The following is an 18,830-nucleotide window of genomic DNA, read 5'->3' on the forward strand; positions in this document are numbered from 1 at the left end:
TAAGCAGCGCATAGTTCTGATTATTGATGCCGCGCTGATTATTGTTTCGATAATTGCCACTTGATTTCCCTTTATCATTCCTGATGGGACCACCGCTAGGATACCTTCCACGAGAGTTGTTACCACGATTTTGATCGCGCGAACGATCATCATCGTCCTTCCTCTCGTTGCGTGAGCTAGCTGTTGGAATGTCATTATCTTCGCCACTCCGCATATAGTCGTGGCATTCATTAAGCGCCTCAGCATAAGTTGTTGGGACTGTATGGCGCAGACGCCTTACCAGTGTTGGATGACGTTCTGAGTTTATACCATGTATGAGTCCGGAAATCTGTTGCTCTGGTTTGAGATCTGGTATACGCAGGCACTCATTAGTATACCTTGTGAGAAATTCGCCCAAAGATTCCTTGGACTTCTGCACGATGTCATGGCATTCAATGTGAGTGCGCTTGCGTGGTCTCTGATTCTGATATTGCAGCAAAAACTTTGTCCGCAGATCCATAAACCCGGCAATACTACCCGCCGGCAACTTATTAAACCACTCACGAGCAATACCCTGTAGTGTCATAGGAAATATCTGACACGCAACCGGATCCACCCAGCCTTGAGTGCGCATTGCGCCTTCGAAACGCTGTAAAAAATCATCTAGATCGGTCAGGCCATTGTAAGTACCCAACGTGCTAGGTATCTTTGGTGCTGATGGAAACGGGTATGCGGATATATGCGGAGGAAACTTGTCAAAGGTAGTCGGTAGCTCGAAGGGTGGTTTAACAGGATCCCCTTTCAAGTTTGCAAAGAAACGCTTCATCATGTCCTGAACAAAGTCAGGTTGTGAAAATAAGTGAACCATATCAGGAGGTGCGGCCTGCATGAATTGACTTGCAAGATTTGCCTGCCCTTGAACATTTTGCCAAGGTTGACCCTGCGTCTGCGGATATAACCAAGGCTGCTGCGTTGGAAAAGAGGGATAACTTAAAGACGCAGAGTACACAGGTGGCTGTAAAGGAAGCGAAACCTGTGGCGCAGATATCTGCGAAACTTGAGGATACACACTTAAAAGCCCAACTGTATGCGCTGTGCTTTGCTGCTGCGCTGTTATCGGCGCCCAATGAGAGTTTGCATCTGGGATGACACCAAATCCCCAACTATTAAGTAACGCCTGCGCATCCGCAGGAGTTAAAAATTGTGAAACTGGGCGCGGTGGTTGCCAAGGTTGCAACGGTGTAAATGACGAATTCTGCTGAATGCTCTGCGTATGCAGAGGTATTGAAACAGTGGTACTGTAAATAGGTACCTGGCCGCAGCAAACCACATGCGGCCCCGTTGTTCCACCGCTAGTGCCTGCAAAGATGACCCTTGGATCCACTGACGAAAAGTCCAGCCGCGTGGTTGTGATTGGTGAGTTTGCTCTTGGCGGTGTGACCCCGTCTGAATATATCGGCTTGTACCTCTGAAAGGGTTCGCCGGATATAGGTGGAGGGTATATCGTGTACCCCGCCTGAATAGCGGCCCCCGTAGTCATAACCGGTGTATGTTGACTACCAGACGGTGCATTCTGAACATCTGTTTGGGTATGTTCCGATGATTCCTCGGAAGTCATGATACTGTTAAAGAAAAAATTCAAAAATTTTGTAAATAACGAGTCATACAATTCAAAACCTTAAAAGAAAAAGCAATTAAACAGTCTTGAATTAATTCGACTCTCAATGAAAGCACCACTTGATCATGCATATTTTAACCGTGGGGTTTAATATGCCTGCTCAATACATAAGGAGGGGTTTAAGGATCTTAGAACGTGGCTCTCCGGTCCGGCTACCGTGAATAACCCTGGCCGACATGATGATGTCGGCGGGGTGGCCAAGTGATTAAGTCCACCTCTGATAACGGTCATCGATCAAGAGGCCCCAAATAAGGTCGTAGTTACTAGCTTACGAAAGACTAACCTGTTAACCTTGAAGAGATGCTGAATGATGCTGTTTTGCGTAATGTATCTCGTGTGCGATAGTTACGTAATATGCCGTGTCTGGTAAATGATGATTAGTGTTGTATTTATAGGCAAACCCTAATTCTAGAACCGTCCCAGATCACGTTAATCTCATCCATAACTGACTCCCCCGAATCACGGATATAATTATGGAAAAGATATTTACTTGACAGCTAAGCAAACGCCGTACCGGGAACAAAGGAATCAGATACAATCCGCATACCGCATAGCGCACACAAGCACACGCATACGCATACTATTAAGCGCCCGCATGCATATGAGGTGCGCATGCGGGTTGCGGTATCATTAATTGCAAAACAAACGTGAAAAATAAAAAAAAAAAAAAAAAATAATAACAGTAGCATTTATTTAGCAAGTACTAAAGATGAGGATAGCACACAGTTGGGACAAGGTTGAGGACATTTTTCCTTTTAACAGTTGCACCAAAAGATTCAATCATATCAAGATCTTCATTTTTCAAGTTACCATCTGCTAATTTCCAGTCAAAATGGTAAAGCAAACACGCAAGCGGAAGCTCAATATTCGCTAATCCAAACGATATACCCGGACAAATTCTCCTACCAGCACCAAACGGAATATATTCAAAGTCAACTCCTCTAAAATCCAACGAGCTATTCGCGAATCTTTCCGGGTCAAATATCTCCGGATCTATCCAATAATTTGGATCTCTACCGATGGCCCACGCATTCACAATCACTTTTGTTCGCGCCGGAATATCGTATCCATCGATCACGCATTTCTCTCTGCTCTCCATCGGCAGCATTAACGGTGCAGGCGGGTGTAATCTTAAAGTTTCTTTAATAACCAACTTTAAAAAATCTAACGACTGAAGTCCTGTTTCGTCAACAATTGCTTTTGAGTTGAAAACTCGTCTAACTTCCGTTTGTGCTTTCTCCATTATTCTTGGATTCTTTAGCAACTCAGACATTGCCCATTCTATAACAGTTGAAGACGTGTCACTACCGGCAGATATTATATCCTGAAATGTAAATTAACATGAATCAAATCTCAAAACTACAACTGTATAAAAAGTTAGTTACTTGAAATATAAATTGGGACCAAAGTTTGTTACTTTTTAATGATAGGTTTCTTGGGCTGCAAACAAGTTGAGTTTTTATCAAATTATTTGAGCTGAAACTTGACTCGAGCTTGTTCCAGTTGACCTTGAAACATCTGATGAGTCAAGCTTGAAACTTTTTTGAAAATTTGCTAAAAACAGGAACATTAAATCATTAAAATGCAAATATACTAACCAAGATGATTGCTTTGATATTGACCATGGTCAAAGGAACTTCAAGATTGCCATGCTGCTTGACCTTGAGAAGAACATCTACCAATAAATTGTTGACATCACCTTCTCCTTCTTCATGTGTCTTATGCTCTCCGATGATGTCATCTAACATGTCATCAAATCTCTTATGGATCTTTTCAAGTTTGGGCCTAAGCCCACTAAGAAAAGATACAACTTTAGAAGAAGGGTACAAATCAGCAAGACTAAATCCTCCAGATAAGACTATGGCTTCATCGACGAGTGATATCAACGCTTCTTGGTGTTTTAACTTCTTTCCGAACACTGATCGTGTAGTGATCCCGTATGTCAGTGCGTATATACGTTCACTAAGATTGATCGAAGATCCCGATTGTTCGAAAATGGTGCGAATGAAACGATAGACCTCTTGTTCCCTAATTGGTCTAAGTGATTGAACATGTTTAGTGCTTAAAAGCTCTGAATTGCATATCCTTCTTAATTGTCTCCAATAATCACCATATGGTGAAAACATAATGTTTGTTGATTTATAAGCTATGATATCTGCTGCAAGAAGAAAAGGGCGATTAGCGAAGTTTACATCGTGGGTTTTCATAATCTCTTTGGCGGTTTTTGCTGACGAAGCGATGATGGTGGAATTCTCGCCGAATTGTAGGTGCATCAGCGGTCCATATTTCTGTGCCAAGTCTCTCAAAGTATGATGTGGCAGTGGGCCCGCAACATCAAGAATGTTTCCTATGAGAAACAGCTTTTTTGGCCCAGGTGGTAGATTAGGTTTTGAATTATTGTCATTCGACAACTTCAAAAGTTTGATTACGATTAAAATGAAGAGAATTGTAAAGATGAATTGAAACAGAGTGAAAGTGAACTCCATTAAGGATCTGAATCTGGGATCAGTTCAGTACAGGAGCTTATTATATAGCATATAGTTTATTTATATATTATAACTAATACTGAAACATTGTTGACAATTCGATACAAGGCAAACAAGTTCATTTGAAAATGACTGATTAACACAATATGTTGTCTAAAAAAAGAACAAAAAATGCAGCCTAAGATGCTCTTGAGCATGTCAATAGCAACACTAAAAAACAAGAGTATACCATCATCGGATAATTCAGAGCCAGCATCTGTTTTCGGCTCATTGAGTGTATCTTTCAATGTGATAGGATATTGTAAATTTTCAGATAAGATATTCATGTTAATCCTGTAATTTGGCCCCATAAGACAATATGCATAAGTTACAAACATACATTAGCTTACCATTTTAGACAACGGGCCTGTTTTGACCCACGCTAAAATGTGACCTGTTTTGACCCACTAAAGTATGACCTATTTTGACACGTTACCCAACCCCTCCGTCTTGTCACTTCTTATAAGAGGAAACAAAAAAAGAATTGCAACAGAGGAAAGGCAGACTCTGTGAGGTAAGTGTAGGAGAAATCTAGTCTTTTTAGGACAATAAATTGTTTTTATATATCAAGAAACGGGTCAAAAGATGCATTACGTGACATACAATAGATGCTATGTTGTAACCTTAATCATATTCTCGTGTTGTGTTAATTTATGAGTACGCGTAGATAATGAGGCCAAGATAAAAAAAAACAGGAACTATCTCATCAAATTGAAATAGTATGATAACATTTCAATTAAAAACTTATTGTATTCAAGAAATATGCAGATAATTATGTCTAATATCTTAAAGGAAATCCTAAAGGAACTCAAGAACAAAGATTATCAACTAGCTTTATTTATCAAATATAATATAACTGCATATAGATAATAGATACAGTATACAGTATAGTTAGTGAAGTACCTTTTTAGAAACCAATCATTGCCTCATTTCTACTATAAGACAATTGTAATTGCATATCCAAACAATATCCCAATGATACTAAAGTGACCATCATAAACATCCTCAAGACCACAAAATCATCTTTTATTCATCAAAACAGTAGTAACATCTGTTGGTACAGCTAAAAGACACTTAACATATATAGAAAATTAGAACATGATTAATCTCACCTATTTAAATAACATAATCAGACCATTCATTTATATGTAAAGTATGGTCCATAGTAAGACCAGGGATCTTATCAAGCTTAACAGGATTTTCTTTTCCACCAATTAACTTAGCCGGGTTCCCAACCGCAGTCGTTCGAGCCGGTACGTCTCTTAAAACCACCGAACCCGCCCCAATTTTAGCACCATCACCAATCCTAACATTACCCAAAACACAAGTTCCAGCCCCAATCAAGACCCCATCTCCAATCTTCGGATGCCTATCACCACTCATTTTTCCAGTGCCTCCCAATGTGACATTATGCAAAATTGAAACATTGTTTCCAATAACAGCAGTCTCCCCAATAACTAGTCCAGTAGCATGATCAAGCAATATCCCATGACCGATTTTCGCGCCTGGATGTATATCTAATGCGAAAACCTCAGAAACCCTATTTTGAATAATAAAGGCAATAACTTTTCTATCAAGTGACCATAATTTGTGTGCTATTCTATGAGCTTGGCAAGCAAGAAACCCCTTAAAGTTCAAGAAACATTGGACATAAGTAAGGCAAGCAGGGTCTCTTTCTTTAACAGCTACTAAATCATATTTAACAGCTTTAACTATATCTTGATCATCAATAAGTACATCCATGAAAAGATCATAAAGGGGTCCACTTGGAAGACTTAAATCTCCAAGCTTTAAAGATAGATGATTAGCTAAAGCACTTTCAATTGAATGATGAGACAAGATTGACCTATGATAGTAGTTTGACAAAATGGGTTCTTGATTAACATCTGATTCAGCTTCAGTTTTCATCATTATCATTACATCATCATCATCATAATCATCATCATCATCTTTGGTTTTGTGTATAGGAGGAAGGAGGGTTTGTGTGTGAATTTTTGAGATAATTTGTTGGCAGGAGAATTGATCAGGGGAATCAGGTCTGAGGAAATTAGGGCCATGATTATTATTATTATTAGTATCAAAGATTTGGGTTCTTGAATCGTGTATACAAGCAGTCATCTTTTTGTGTAGCTTTTTAGGGCAAATGTTGTATGAGAAAGAATGTAATGGTCCCAGAAAATGAAGAGACATGGAATGAAGAAGATGATTTTTGGAAATTTGTGGATGATTGAGAATAAAAAGCAAGTATTTATTGGTTTGAAGGAGGCGTGGATAGGGCAAAAACCAGAGCTTTTTGATTCATGGGAGAAAAAAAGAAACGAAAACGACAACTTATTTGAAAAAAAATTGTAAAAAGACAATTCGTTTGGGAAAATTAAAGGAATGATGGCTTTGTTATGTTTGATTGAGGGCTGCGGTAACAAGTTGCTGCGGTCGGAGAACGTGGATGTGTCCCACTCAGCACTCGATCACTCATCATTACGATTGAAAAAAGAATCGTACCAGATGAAAAATCGAAACCTAGTACTTTTGAATCGCGTTCTGGTCTAGGTATTCGGGTCTTGGGCGGGTATGAGAAAGGTTATAAAAAAAATTACGGATTCGGGTTCGGGATGGAATTAGCTATATACTCGTGTGCCCGACCCGTTTAACCAAATCGATGGGGATTTCAAATTTATAATCGATGGGGACTTCAATTTTTATAATCGATGGGGATTTCAAATCAGTGAATTATGGCAGTGCGATAGAATATAAACCGCACAATCAAAAGTTCTAAGATTATAAATATTTGGTTGATGGCCAAAAGCAAGTTGCAAGGGAGAATAAGTATGACTTGCACTGGTCTAATGCGAATCAATGATGCGGCATGTAGAATTGCATGACCCCATAAAGATACCGGGAGTTTTATTCTCATTATCAATGGTCTAAATATTAGCTGCAAGCGTTTAATCAATAATTCAGCTAAACCATTTTGTGTATCCACATGAAGAGCAGGATGTTCAACAACAAAACATGCAAAATTTATTAAATACTTGAGATATAAACTTACCAACATTATCCATTCTCACCTTTTTAATAATATAATCTGAAAAATGTGTTCTTAATTTTATAATTTGAGCAAGAAACTTTGCAAAAGTCATATTTCGATTTGATAATAAATAGACATGAGACCATATGCTAGACGCGTCTATTAGAATCATGAAATATCTAAATAGTCCACATGGTGGATGAATGGGTCCACAAATATAACTCAGAATTCTTTCAAGAAACATTGATGATTCTTTTTTAACCGTAAAAGATGATGGTATTATTATCAATTTTTCAAGTGAGCATGATGTACAGTATAACATATTAATTGTGAACTTATATACTTTCCGGAAATTACCTACCCGTTAAAGATTTCACAAGTAATATTTTGTACAAAAGAATTTTTATTACCGTCTTTATGAAAATATATGTATGTATATTTTCTTCAGATGTAATACAGATTTGATGAGTTAATATCATATTAAGCTCATTTGATTTTTTTGACTTGAATTAGAAATGAATAATCTCTAAAACATTAAAGATTTAATAATCTTTACGAAGTATTTCACTAATGTAATCAATACTTCATTATTTATTCTTGTTGATATTCCTTGGTGAAGGGTGTTGATATTCGTGAAATTCTTGCAAACTTCGCAAGGTGCAAATGATGTTTTCTAGAAAGTTTCGAGTGCATCGAAGATGAAAGTGTAAAATCAACCAAATTATTGTATAATACACTTGGTTTATTATGAAACGGAATTCTTTGGATTGAAACAGAGATTGTAGTTAACGAAGGTTAAGTTGTTAACGAAGGATGTATATCATAGCATATTAGTAATATGAATTTAACCGAGTAGTATTTACCCTTTTTCAATTCATACTTAATAGCTTAGTACGAAAAGATTTATGATGGTTTTAAAATATATATAAGATATACATATAAATTCTTCAGAGAGAATGAGTTAATATTTCATAACTCGTTGATACAAATATACGCGTTGTTGACTTGTAATAATATCCACGGTGCTTTCTTGAACTGGCGGAGCTTGTGATGTTAGAGGTGCTGATGATTCTAATGATGTTGACAGCACTAACTGTGCTGGTGAGGCTGAGGGTACTATTGATGTTGTTGGTAAAACAAGTCTAGCTTGTACCTTACACATCATTCTTGTCAGGGTTTCTATTCCTCCTTCTATTTATCTGATTTACGGTTAGAACTGGAATAAATAATCTCTAAGATTTTAGAGATTACATAATCACCGTAGAATATTTCTTCGATGAAGTTATGAATCAGTACTTCATCATTTATTGTTGTTGGCACTCCTTGGTATCTACGGTGCGTATGATGTTAATATCTGAAGTACAGTTTTTAGATGTGATATTGAGGTGTGGGATGCGGATGTGGATGTTGGTGGTGGTAATGGTACTGTTGTTGTTGATGATGGTGGTACTGGTTGAAATGTCCCGTTCTTATTGATTAAAAACGTTCCATATTAATTGATTTCGTTGCGAGGTTTTGACCTCTATATGAGACGTTTTTCAAAGACTGCATTCATTTTTAAAACAAACCATAACCTTTATTTCATAGATAAAGGTTTTAAAAAGCTTTACGTAGATTATCAAATAATGATAATCTAAAATATCCTGTTTACACACGACCATTACATAATGGTTTACAATACAAATATGTTACAACAAAATAAGTTTCTTGAATGCAGTTTTTACACAATATCATACAAGCATGGACTCCAAATCTCGTCCTTATTTAAGTATGCGATAGCGGAAGCTCTTAATAATCACCTGAGAATAAACATGCTTAAAACGTCAACAAAAATGTTGGTGAGTTATAGGTTTAACCTATATATATCAAATCATAATAATAGACCACAAGATTTCATATTTCAATACACATCCCATACATAGAGATAAAAAATCATTCATATGGTGAACACCTGGTAACCGACATTAACAAGATGCATATATAAGAATATCCCCATCATTCCGGGACACCCTTCGGATATGATATAAATTTCGAAGTACTAAAGCATCCGGTACTTTGGATGGGGTTTGTTAGGCCCAATAGATCTATCTTTAGGATTCGCGTCAATTAGGGTGTCTGTTTCCTAATTCTTAGATTACCAGACTTAATAAAAAGGGGCATATTCAATTTTGATAATTCAACCATAGAATGTAGTTTCACGTACGTGTGTCTATTTTGTAAATCATTTATAAAACCTTCATGTATTCTCATCCCAAAAATATTAGATTTTAAAAGTGGGACTATAACTCACTTTCACAGATTTTTACTTCGTCGAGAAGTAAGACTTGGCCACTGTTGATTCACGAACCTATAACAATATATACATGTATATTAAAGTATGTTCAAAATATATTTACAACACTTTTAATATATTTTGATGTTTTAAGTTTATTAAGTCAGTTGTCCTCGTTAGTAACCTACAACTAGTTGCCCACAGTTAGATGTACATAAATAAATCGATAAATATTATCTTGAATCAATCCACGACCCAGTGTATACGTATCTCAGTATTGATCACAACTCAAACTATATATATTTTGAAATCAACCTCAACCCTGTATAGCTAACTCCAACATTCACATATAGAGTGTCTATGGTTGTTCCGAAATATATATAGATGTGTCGACATGATAGGTCGAAACATTGTATACGTGTCTATGGTATCTCAAGATTACATAATATACAATACAAGTTGATTAAGTTATGGTTGGAATAGATTTGTTACCAATTTTCACGTAGCTAAAATGAGAAAAATTATCCAATCTTGTTTTACCCATAACTTCTTCATTTTAAATCCGTTTTGAGTGAATCAAATTGCTATGGTTTCATATTGAACTCTATTTTATGAATCTAAACATAAAAAGTATAGGTTTATAGTCGGAAAAATAAGTTACAAGTCATTTTTGTAAAGGTAGTCATTTCAGTCGAAAGAACGACGTCTAGATGACCATTTTAGAAAACATACTTCCACTTTGAGTTTAACCATAATTTTTGGATATAGTTTCATGTTCATAATAAAAATTATTTTCTCAGAATAACAACTTTTAAATCAAAGTTTATCATAGTTTTTAATTAACTAACCCAAAACAGCCCGCGGTGTTACTACGACGGCGTAAATCCGGTTTTACGGTGTTTTTCGTGTTTCCAGGTTTTAAATCATTAAGTTAGCATATCATATAGATATAGAACATGTGTTTAGTTAATTTTAAAAGTCAAGTTAGAAGGATTAACTTTTGTTTGCGAACAAGTTTAGAATTAACTAAACTATGTTCTAGTGATTACAAGTTTAAACCTTCGAATAAGATAGCTTTATATGTATGAATCGAATGATGTTATGAACATCATTACTACCTTAAGTTCCTTAGATAAACCTACTGGAAAAGAGAAAAATGGATCTAGCTTCAATGGATCCTTGGATGGCTCGAAGTTCTTGAAGCAGAATCATGACACGAAAACAAGTTCAAGTAAGATCATCACTTGAAATAAGATTGTTATAGTTATAGAAATTGAACCAAAGTTTGAATATGATTATTACCTTGTATTAGAATGATTAACCTACTGTAAGAAACAAAGATTTCTTGAGGTTGGATGATCACCTTACAAGATTGGAAGTGAGCTAGCAAACTTGAAAGTATTCTTGATTTTATGTAACTAGAACTTGTAGAATATATGAAGAACACTTAGAACTTGAAGATAGAACTTGAGAGAGATCAATTAGATGAAGAAAATTGAAGAATGAAAGTGTTTGTAGGTGTTTTTGGTCGTTGGTGTATGGATTAGATATAAATGATATGTAATTTTGTTTTCATGTAAATAAGTCATGAATGATTACTCATACTTTTGTAATTTTATGAGATATTTCATGCTAGTTGCCAAATGATGGTTCCCACATGTGTTAGGTGACTCACATGGGCTGCTAAGAGCTGATCATTGGAGTGTATATACCAATAGTACATACATCTAAAAGCTGTGTATTGTACGAGTACGAATACGGGTGCATACGAGTAGAATTGTTGATGAAACTGAACGAGGATGTAATTGTAAGCATTTTTGTTAAGTAGAAGTATTTTGATAAGTGTATTGAAGTCTTTCAAAAGTGTATAAATACATATTAAAACACTACATGTATATACATTTTAACTGAGTCGTTAAGTCATCGTTAGTCGTTACATGTAAGTGTTGTTTTGAAACCTTTAGGTTAACGATCTTGTTAAATGTTGTTAACCCAATGTTTATAATATCAAATGAGATTTTAAATTATTATATTATCATGATATTATCATGTATGAATATCTCTTAATATGATATATATATATATATATATATATATATATATATATATATATATATATTAAATGTCTTTACAACGATAATCGTTACATATATGTCTCGTTTAAAAATCATTAAGTTAGTAGCCTTGTTTTTACATCTGTAGTTCATTGTTAATATACTTAATGATATGTTTACTTATCATAGTATCATGTTAACTATATATATATATATCCATATATATGTCATCATATAGTTTTTACAAGTTTTAACGTTCGTGAATCACCGATCAACTTGGGTGGTTAATTGTCTATATGAAACATATTTCAATTAATCAAGTCTTAACAAGTTTGATTGCTTAACATGTTGGAAACATTTAATCATGTAAATATCAATCTCAATTAATATATATAAACATGGAAAAGTTCGGGTCACTACAGTACCTACCCGTTAAATAAATTCCGTCCCGAAATTTTAAGCTGTTGAAGGTGTTGACGAATCTTCTGGAAATAGATGCGGGTATTTCTTCTTCATCTGATCTTCACGCTCCCAGGTGAACTCGGGTCCTCTACGAGCATTCCATCGAACCTTAACAATTGGTATCTTGTTTTGCTTAAGTCTTTTAACCTCACGATCCATTATTTCGACGGGTTCTTCGATGAATTGAAGTTTTTCGTTGATTTGGATTTCATCTAACGAAATAGCGAGATCTTCTTTAGCAAAACATTTCTTCAAATTCGAGACGTGGAAAGTGTTATGTACTGCCGCGAGTTGTTGAGGTAACTCAAGTCGGTAAGCTACTGGTCCGACACGATCAATAATCTTGAATGGTCCAATATACCTTGGATTTAATTTCCCTCGTTTACCAAATCGAACAACGCCTTTCCAAGGTGCAACTTTAAGCATGACCATCTCTCCAATTTCAAATTCTATATCTTTTCTTTTAATGTCAGCGTAGCTCTTTTGTCGACTTTGGGCGGTTTTCAACCGTTGTTGAATTTGGATGATCTTCTCGGTATTTTCTTGTATAATCTCCGGACCCGTAATCTGTCTATCCCCCACTTCACTCCAACAAATCGGAGACCTGCACTTTTTACCATAAAGTGCTTCAAACGGCGCCATCTCAATGCTTGAATGGTAGCTGTTGTTATAGGAAAATTCTGCTAACGGTAGATGTCGATCCCAACTGTTTCTGAAATCAATAACACATGCTCGTAGCATGTCTTCACGCGTTTGTATCGTCCTTTCGCTCTGTCCATCAGTTTGTGGATGATAGGCAGTACTCATGTCTAGACGAGTTCCTAATGCTTGCTGTAATGTCTGCCAGAATCTTGAAATAAATCTGCCATCCCTATCAGAGATAATAGAGATTGGTATTCCATGTCTGGAGACGACTTCCTTCAAATACAGTCGTGCTAACTTCTCCATCTTGTCATCTTCTCTTATTGGCAGGAAGTGTGCTGATTTGGTGAGACGATCAACTATTACCCAAATAGTATCAAAACCACTTGCAGTCCTTGGCAATTTAGTGATGAAATCCATGGTAATGTTTTCCCATTTCCATTCCGGGATTTCGGGTTGTTGAAGTAGACCTGATGGTTTCTGATGCTCAGCTTTGACCTTAGAACACGTCAAACATTCTCCTACGTATTTAGCAACATCGGCTTTCATACCCGGCCACCAAAAATGTTTCTTGAGATCCTTGTACATCTTCCCCGTTCCAGGATGTATTGAGTATCTGGTTTTATGAGCTTCTCTAAGTACCATTTCTCTCATATCTCCAAATTTTGGTACCCAAATCCTTTCAGCCCTATACCGGGTTCCGTCTTCCCGAATATTAAGATGCTTCTCCGATCCTTTGGGTATTTCATCCTTTAAATTTCCCTTTTTTAAAACTCCGTGTTGCGCCTCCTTTATTTGAGTAGTAAGGTTATTATGAACCATTATATTCATAGATTTTACTCGAATGGGTTCTCTATCCTTCCTGCTCAAGGCATCGGCTACCACATTTGCCTTCCCCGGGTGGTAACGAATCTCAAAGTCGTAATCATTCAACAATTCAATCCACCTACGCTGCCTCATATTCAGTTGTTTCTGATTAAATATGTGTTGAAGACTTTTGTGGTCGGTATATATAATACTTTTGACCCCATATAAGTAGTGCCTCCAAGTCTTTAATGCAAAAACAACCGCGCCTAATTCCAAATCATGCGTCGTATAATTTTGTTCGTGAATCTTCAATTGTCTAGACGCATAAGCAATCACCTTCGTTCGTTGCATTAATACACAACCGAGACCTTGCTTTGATGCGTCACAATAAATCACAAAATCATCATTCCCTTCAGGCAATGACAATATAGGTGCCGTAGTTAGCTTTTTCTTCAATAACTGAAACGCTTTCTCTTGTTCATCATTCCATTCAAATTTCTTCCCTTTATGCGTTAATGCAGTCAAGGGTTTTGCTATTCTGGAAAAGTCTTGGATGAACCTTCTGTAGTAACCAGCTAGTCCTAAAAACTGGCGTATGTGTTTCGGAGTTTTCGGGGTTTCCCACTTTTCAACAGTTTCTATCTTTGCCGGATCCACCTTAATACCTTCTTTGTTCACTATGTGACCGAGGAATTGAACTTCTTCCAACCAAAATGCACACTTTGAAAACTTAGCGTACAATTCTTCCTTCCTCAATACTTCTAACACCTTTCTCAAATGTTCACCGTGTTCTTGGTCATTCTTTGAGTAAATAATTATGTCATCAATGAAAACAATGACAAACTTGTCAAGGTATGGTCCACACACTCGGTTCATAAGGTCCATGAACACAGCTGGTGCATTAGTTAAACCAAATGGCATGACCATAAACTCATAATGACCGTAACGTATTCTGAAAGCAGTCTTTGGAATATCATCTTCTTTCACCCGCATTTGATGATACCCGGAACGTAAGTCAATCTTTGAATAAACAGACGAGCCTTGTAGTTGATCAAATAAGTCGTCGATTCTCGGTAGTGGGTAGCGGTTCTTGATGGTAAGTTTGTTCAACTCTCGGTAGTCGATACACAACCTGAATGTACCATCTTTCTTCTTGACAAACAGAACAGGAGCTCCCCACGGTGATGTGCTTGGTCGAATGAAACCACGCTCTAAAAGTTCTTGTAATTGGCTTTGCAGTTCTTTCATCTCGCTGGGTGCGAGTCTGTAAGGAGCACGAGCTATTGGTGCAGCTCCTGGTACAAGATCTATTTGAAATTCAACGGATCGCTGTGGGGGTAATCCCGGTAATTCTTTCGGAAATACATCGGGAAATTCTTTTGCAATGGGAACATCATTGATGCTCTTTTCTTCAGTTTGTACTTTCTCGACGTGTGCTAGAACAGCATAGCAACCTTTTCTTATTAGTTTTTGTGCCTTCAAATTACTAATAATATGTAGCTTCGTGTTGCCCTTTTCTCCGTACACCATTAAGGGTTTTCCTTTTTCTCGTATAATGCGAATTGCATTTTTGTAACAAACGATCTCTGCTTTCACTTCTTTCAACCAGTCCATACTGATTATCACATCAAAACTCCCTAACTCTACTGGTATCAAATCAATCTTAAATGTTTCGCTAACCAGTTTAATTTCTCGATTCCGACATATATTATCTGCTGAAATTAATTTACCATTTGCTAATTCGAGTAAAAATTTACTATCCAAAGGCGTCAATGGACAACTTAATTTAGCACAAAAATCTCTACTCATATAGCTTCTATCCGCACCCGAATCAAATAAAACGTAAGCAGATTTATTGTTAATAAGAAACGTACCCGTAACAAGCTCCGGGTCTTTCTGTGTGTAGCGACCCGACAAAATCGTCATTGACAGCGCCGCTAACTTAGGTCCCGTTACGTGGTCGTAGTCCCTATATGAGACTCGTTTGACCAAAATTATGTCGCGTTCTTTTGAAACGTATCATGCTTGCAAAGTTTAGTTTACAAAACCGTTCGACAACAATTTTAAGTTTGCAAAAGTATAAATTATGAATGAGATAACTTGCGACATAATTAGTTTAAATCACGGTTGCTATAAATAGCGTAAGTATGTAAACGATATGTTTGAATCCAAAGGTGCTATCACTAGCGTATGTATGTATGCATGCTTGACTCCAAGCAAGTATGAGTGTATGCGGAAGCATGTATCAAATAGCCAAGTATGAACCTGAGAAACATATAGAAAACTGTCAACGAAAACGTTGGTGAAATCATAGGTGTTTTAGTAAACGTTATATTTGAACCACAAGATTTAGTATAAGATGATTATCAAAATCATTTGCATTCCAAAGTTGTTGTTTGTATCCCGGGCACCCAATTATCAAACTTAACTGTTTTGAACCCTTTGCGTAGTGTTAGAACATACACTAGACCTGAAAATATATTTCATCCGCTAACGGTAGCGAACCGTCCGAATGAGGCTCGTCAAGCCCATGTGATCACATAATATAAGTTCACGTTTACACCCTGCAAGTGTAACTAATGATAATTGAATTGAGGCTTTTTGTTCAAACCCGTACGTGGAATGTTCGTTTTCGTACTTGTGTTCAAGTGTAAAAGTATGATACGTATATGTTTCTCATCCCATAGTTTAAAGCATAAAAGTTGTTGAAAGATGGGACTATGATCTCACCTCGAGTGCACTAGTATAAAAGTACTTCACAAAGTAAACGTGTGCATGAAAGTTGCTTAGCCTTGACCTAAACAAGTAAGTTGTATCAATTAACTAGTTACGACACAAGGTCGGGCGAAATGTGTTCAATTAGTCCTATGGCTCATTACGACTCGATTATATAGCATGTGAATCACGTTGTCAAGTTTCATGCAAGAATCAAGTATAAAATAAGATTAGAACAATTGTATAAGTGTTTTGTTAAGTTTGACTAAAAGTCAAACTTGGTCAAAGTCAACGAAAAAGTCAACGGGATCGGGTCGGGTCCCGAACTATTTTTCTGAGGTTTTTATTCATATATAAGCATGTTAGAACAAGTTACATGTGAATCAGAGGTGCGTAGCATAGCAAACATTTTTCGAAATTTGACAAAGTAGGTCAGAACCCAAACACGGCTATTGCCGCGCCGCGGCCAGAGGTGTCGCGCCGCGACATTAGGCGTGGCCTGGTACCTGGTCAGTTTCAAAAGTTCAAGTCTTGATCCAAAATTCAATTTAGCACAAAACGCAAAACGTAAACACTTAGAATACGCATCTTATATCATTGGAAAGCTCTTTTGACAAGGAATACAATTAACTACCTTTCACAAGCAAAAACATCAATTACAATAACCGAAAACTCGTCAATTGATCAAGAAAGGTTTATTTTCAAAGTTTCAAGTTCGTAAAACGTATTTTATGATTCGGGAATCCAATTTACACATACGATATGCCGTTTCGAAGGTAATTAAGCATACATTGCATCTAAACACTTACTAACAACATTAACAAGCATTCAACGCATCAAAAGTTCATTTCAAAGTCTATCAAACCCTAACCAAAATTCACAAAAATCAATAATCATGTGTTTGAAGTTTTCTTAATCAACCTACGCATCAAAACGAAGCTAGTGATACTAGTAACACAATTAAAACATGAACTTTAACAATCAAACAACATTTAATCTTCCAAAATGCAAGATTAAGCAAACCCATTTCAAATGTTCAAACTAGTTACTCAAAACAACAAATCGAGCAAACAAAATATATATTCATGTTACACACGAGCCATAGACACTAACTAACACCATTTCAAGTATAAAAACACGAATTTAGAGAAAATCTAGAGTTTTAGAAATGTTACCCAAACTTGATGAAATTGGTACCAAAATGTAGAGGATGAAGAGAGGATCACGAAAATGTAATTTGTTTTGATGTTTCCTTCTTGATCCGGATTTAGATGATGATTTTATAAAGATGGGTGTTTGAGTTCTAAAATGGAAGAGAGAAAAAGAGGGAGAAGATGAAGTGAGAAAATGAATGGATGAGATGGTGGGAGGTGGTGGTGACTAGTTACCAAAATTTGGCCAAGTGCCAAGATTAGTCCCTCAAGTTTCAAAGCGGGTGCGGGAATTAACCAAACGAATATTTTAAAAATGCTCGAGTAAATGAGTGATGTTATAATTAAATGACGGGAATATTAAGAACGTAAGTTAACGAAAGACACAAATTTAGATAACAAAAGGTATTATCTAAAAAAAAAGACGGTGTTAAAATAAATTTAACGGAAAAACGCGGGATGTTACATTACCTACACCTTAAAAGAAATTTCGTCCCGAAATTTAGTTGGAAGCAATAGTTGTTGTTTCTTCTTCGAAACCTTGCGTTGCAAATTCTACGAATAAGTGAGGGTACTTCCTTGGGCATTTCAACGAACTTTGACAGTCGGGATTTTTTACATTGGTTTAAAGTTTGGTTTCACGATTTACAGTTTCAACCGGTCCTCCTAGGAAGTGAAGTTAATCGTTGATAGTAAGTTCGTCGAAGAGGATAACAAGTTCTTGTTTCGCAAGACACGCCTTTAAGTTTGATACACAGAATGTAGGGTGAACGGAATTTGTTTGAGTCGGAAGTTCGAAACGGTAAGCAACGGGTACAAAACGCCCCAAGATTTTAAAAGGATCAAAATATCGCGAATTTAGCTTTCTACGTTTTCGACACGGATTACACCTTTTCAAGGCGCGACTTTTAACGTTACGCGGTTTCCCACATGGAATTCGAAAGGTTTACGTCTAACATTGGCATAGCTCCTTTGGCGACTACGGGCCATCTCGAGCCTTTCTCGGATTGGAACGATTTTAACGGTTACTCCATGAATGAGTCCAGGTTCGGTGACTTGATTATCATTTACTTGGTTCTACAAAGGAGAATGACGTTTCCGGTCATATAAGATTTCAAAAAGTGTGACGTTAAGACTTGAATGATAACCATCGTTGTAAGAGAATTTGGTTAAAGGCAAAAACTTTTCTCAAGTAAATTTGAAGTTGATAACGTAAAATCGTATTATGGTTTTCAAGGTTTGAATCATGTGTTTGCTTGGTCCGTCAGTTTGTGGATGATACGCGGTACTCATGTTTAAACGTGGTCCCGAAGCTTTTTGTAAGGCACTCTGAAATCTAGAAGTGAAATGAGAATCTCGATCCGAAACGAGATACATTTCTTTAAGGTATATTTGAAAAAGTTTGTTAGGACTTGAAAACGTTTGTTGGAACAAGTTTCTGTTTCTCAAGAATTTTGCGCCGCGGAAGATTTATCGGTTTCTAAAAACGTTCGTTAGGACTATTCACCCTCGAGGCG

General features: G+C 36.6%; 2 protein-coding genes across 2 annotated transcripts; both read right to left on the minus strand.

Annotated features, from left to right (window-relative positions):
* Positions 1 to 2,354: 2,354 nt before the first annotated feature.
* Positions 2,355 to 4,828, minus strand: LOC139852859 (cytochrome P450 71D10-like). The gene is made up of 2 exons (XM_071842195.1): positions 3,256 to 4,828; positions 2,355 to 2,981 (listed from the first exon to the last, which is right to left on the minus strand). Exons 1-2 carry the CDS (start codon positions 4,141 to 4,143, stop codon positions 2,361 to 2,363), a joined length of 1,509 nt encoding a protein of 502 aa, XP_071698296.1. The 5' UTR covers positions 4,144 to 4,828; the 3' UTR covers positions 2,355 to 2,360.
* A 356-nt stretch (positions 4,829 to 5,184) lies between these two features.
* On the minus strand, positions 5,185 to 6,433 carry LOC139852415 (serine acetyltransferase 1, chloroplastic-like). Its single transcript, XM_071841705.1, has one exon. It carries the CDS (start codon positions 6,370 to 6,372, stop codon positions 5,299 to 5,301), a length of 1,074 nt encoding a protein of 357 aa, XP_071697806.1. The 5' UTR covers positions 6,373 to 6,433; the 3' UTR covers positions 5,185 to 5,298.
* Positions 6,434 to 18,830: the final 12,397 nt, after the last annotated feature.

This window comes from Rutidosis leptorrhynchoides, chromosome 6, assembly GCF_046630445.1.
Source record: "Rutidosis leptorrhynchoides isolate AG116_Rl617_1_P2 chromosome 6, CSIRO_AGI_Rlap_v1, whole genome shotgun sequence".
NCBI classification, from domain to species: Eukaryota; Viridiplantae; Streptophyta; class Magnoliopsida; order Asterales; family Asteraceae; genus Rutidosis; species Rutidosis leptorrhynchoides.

Excerpts from the sequence above, each read along its gene's own strand:
- LOC139852859 (XM_071842195.1), bottom strand. The coding sequence starts at position 4,143 with ATGGAGTTCACTTTCACTCTGTTTCAATTCATCTTTACAATTCTCTTC. Across the intron at positions 2,982-3,255 it reads ATATCAAAGCAATCATCTTG|GATATAATATCTGCCGGTAG; the intron begins GTTAGTATATTT and ends TTTACATTTCAG.
- LOC139852415 (XM_071841705.1), bottom strand. The coding sequence starts at position 6,372 with ATGTCTCTTCATTTTCTGGGACCATTACATTCTTTCTCATACAACATT.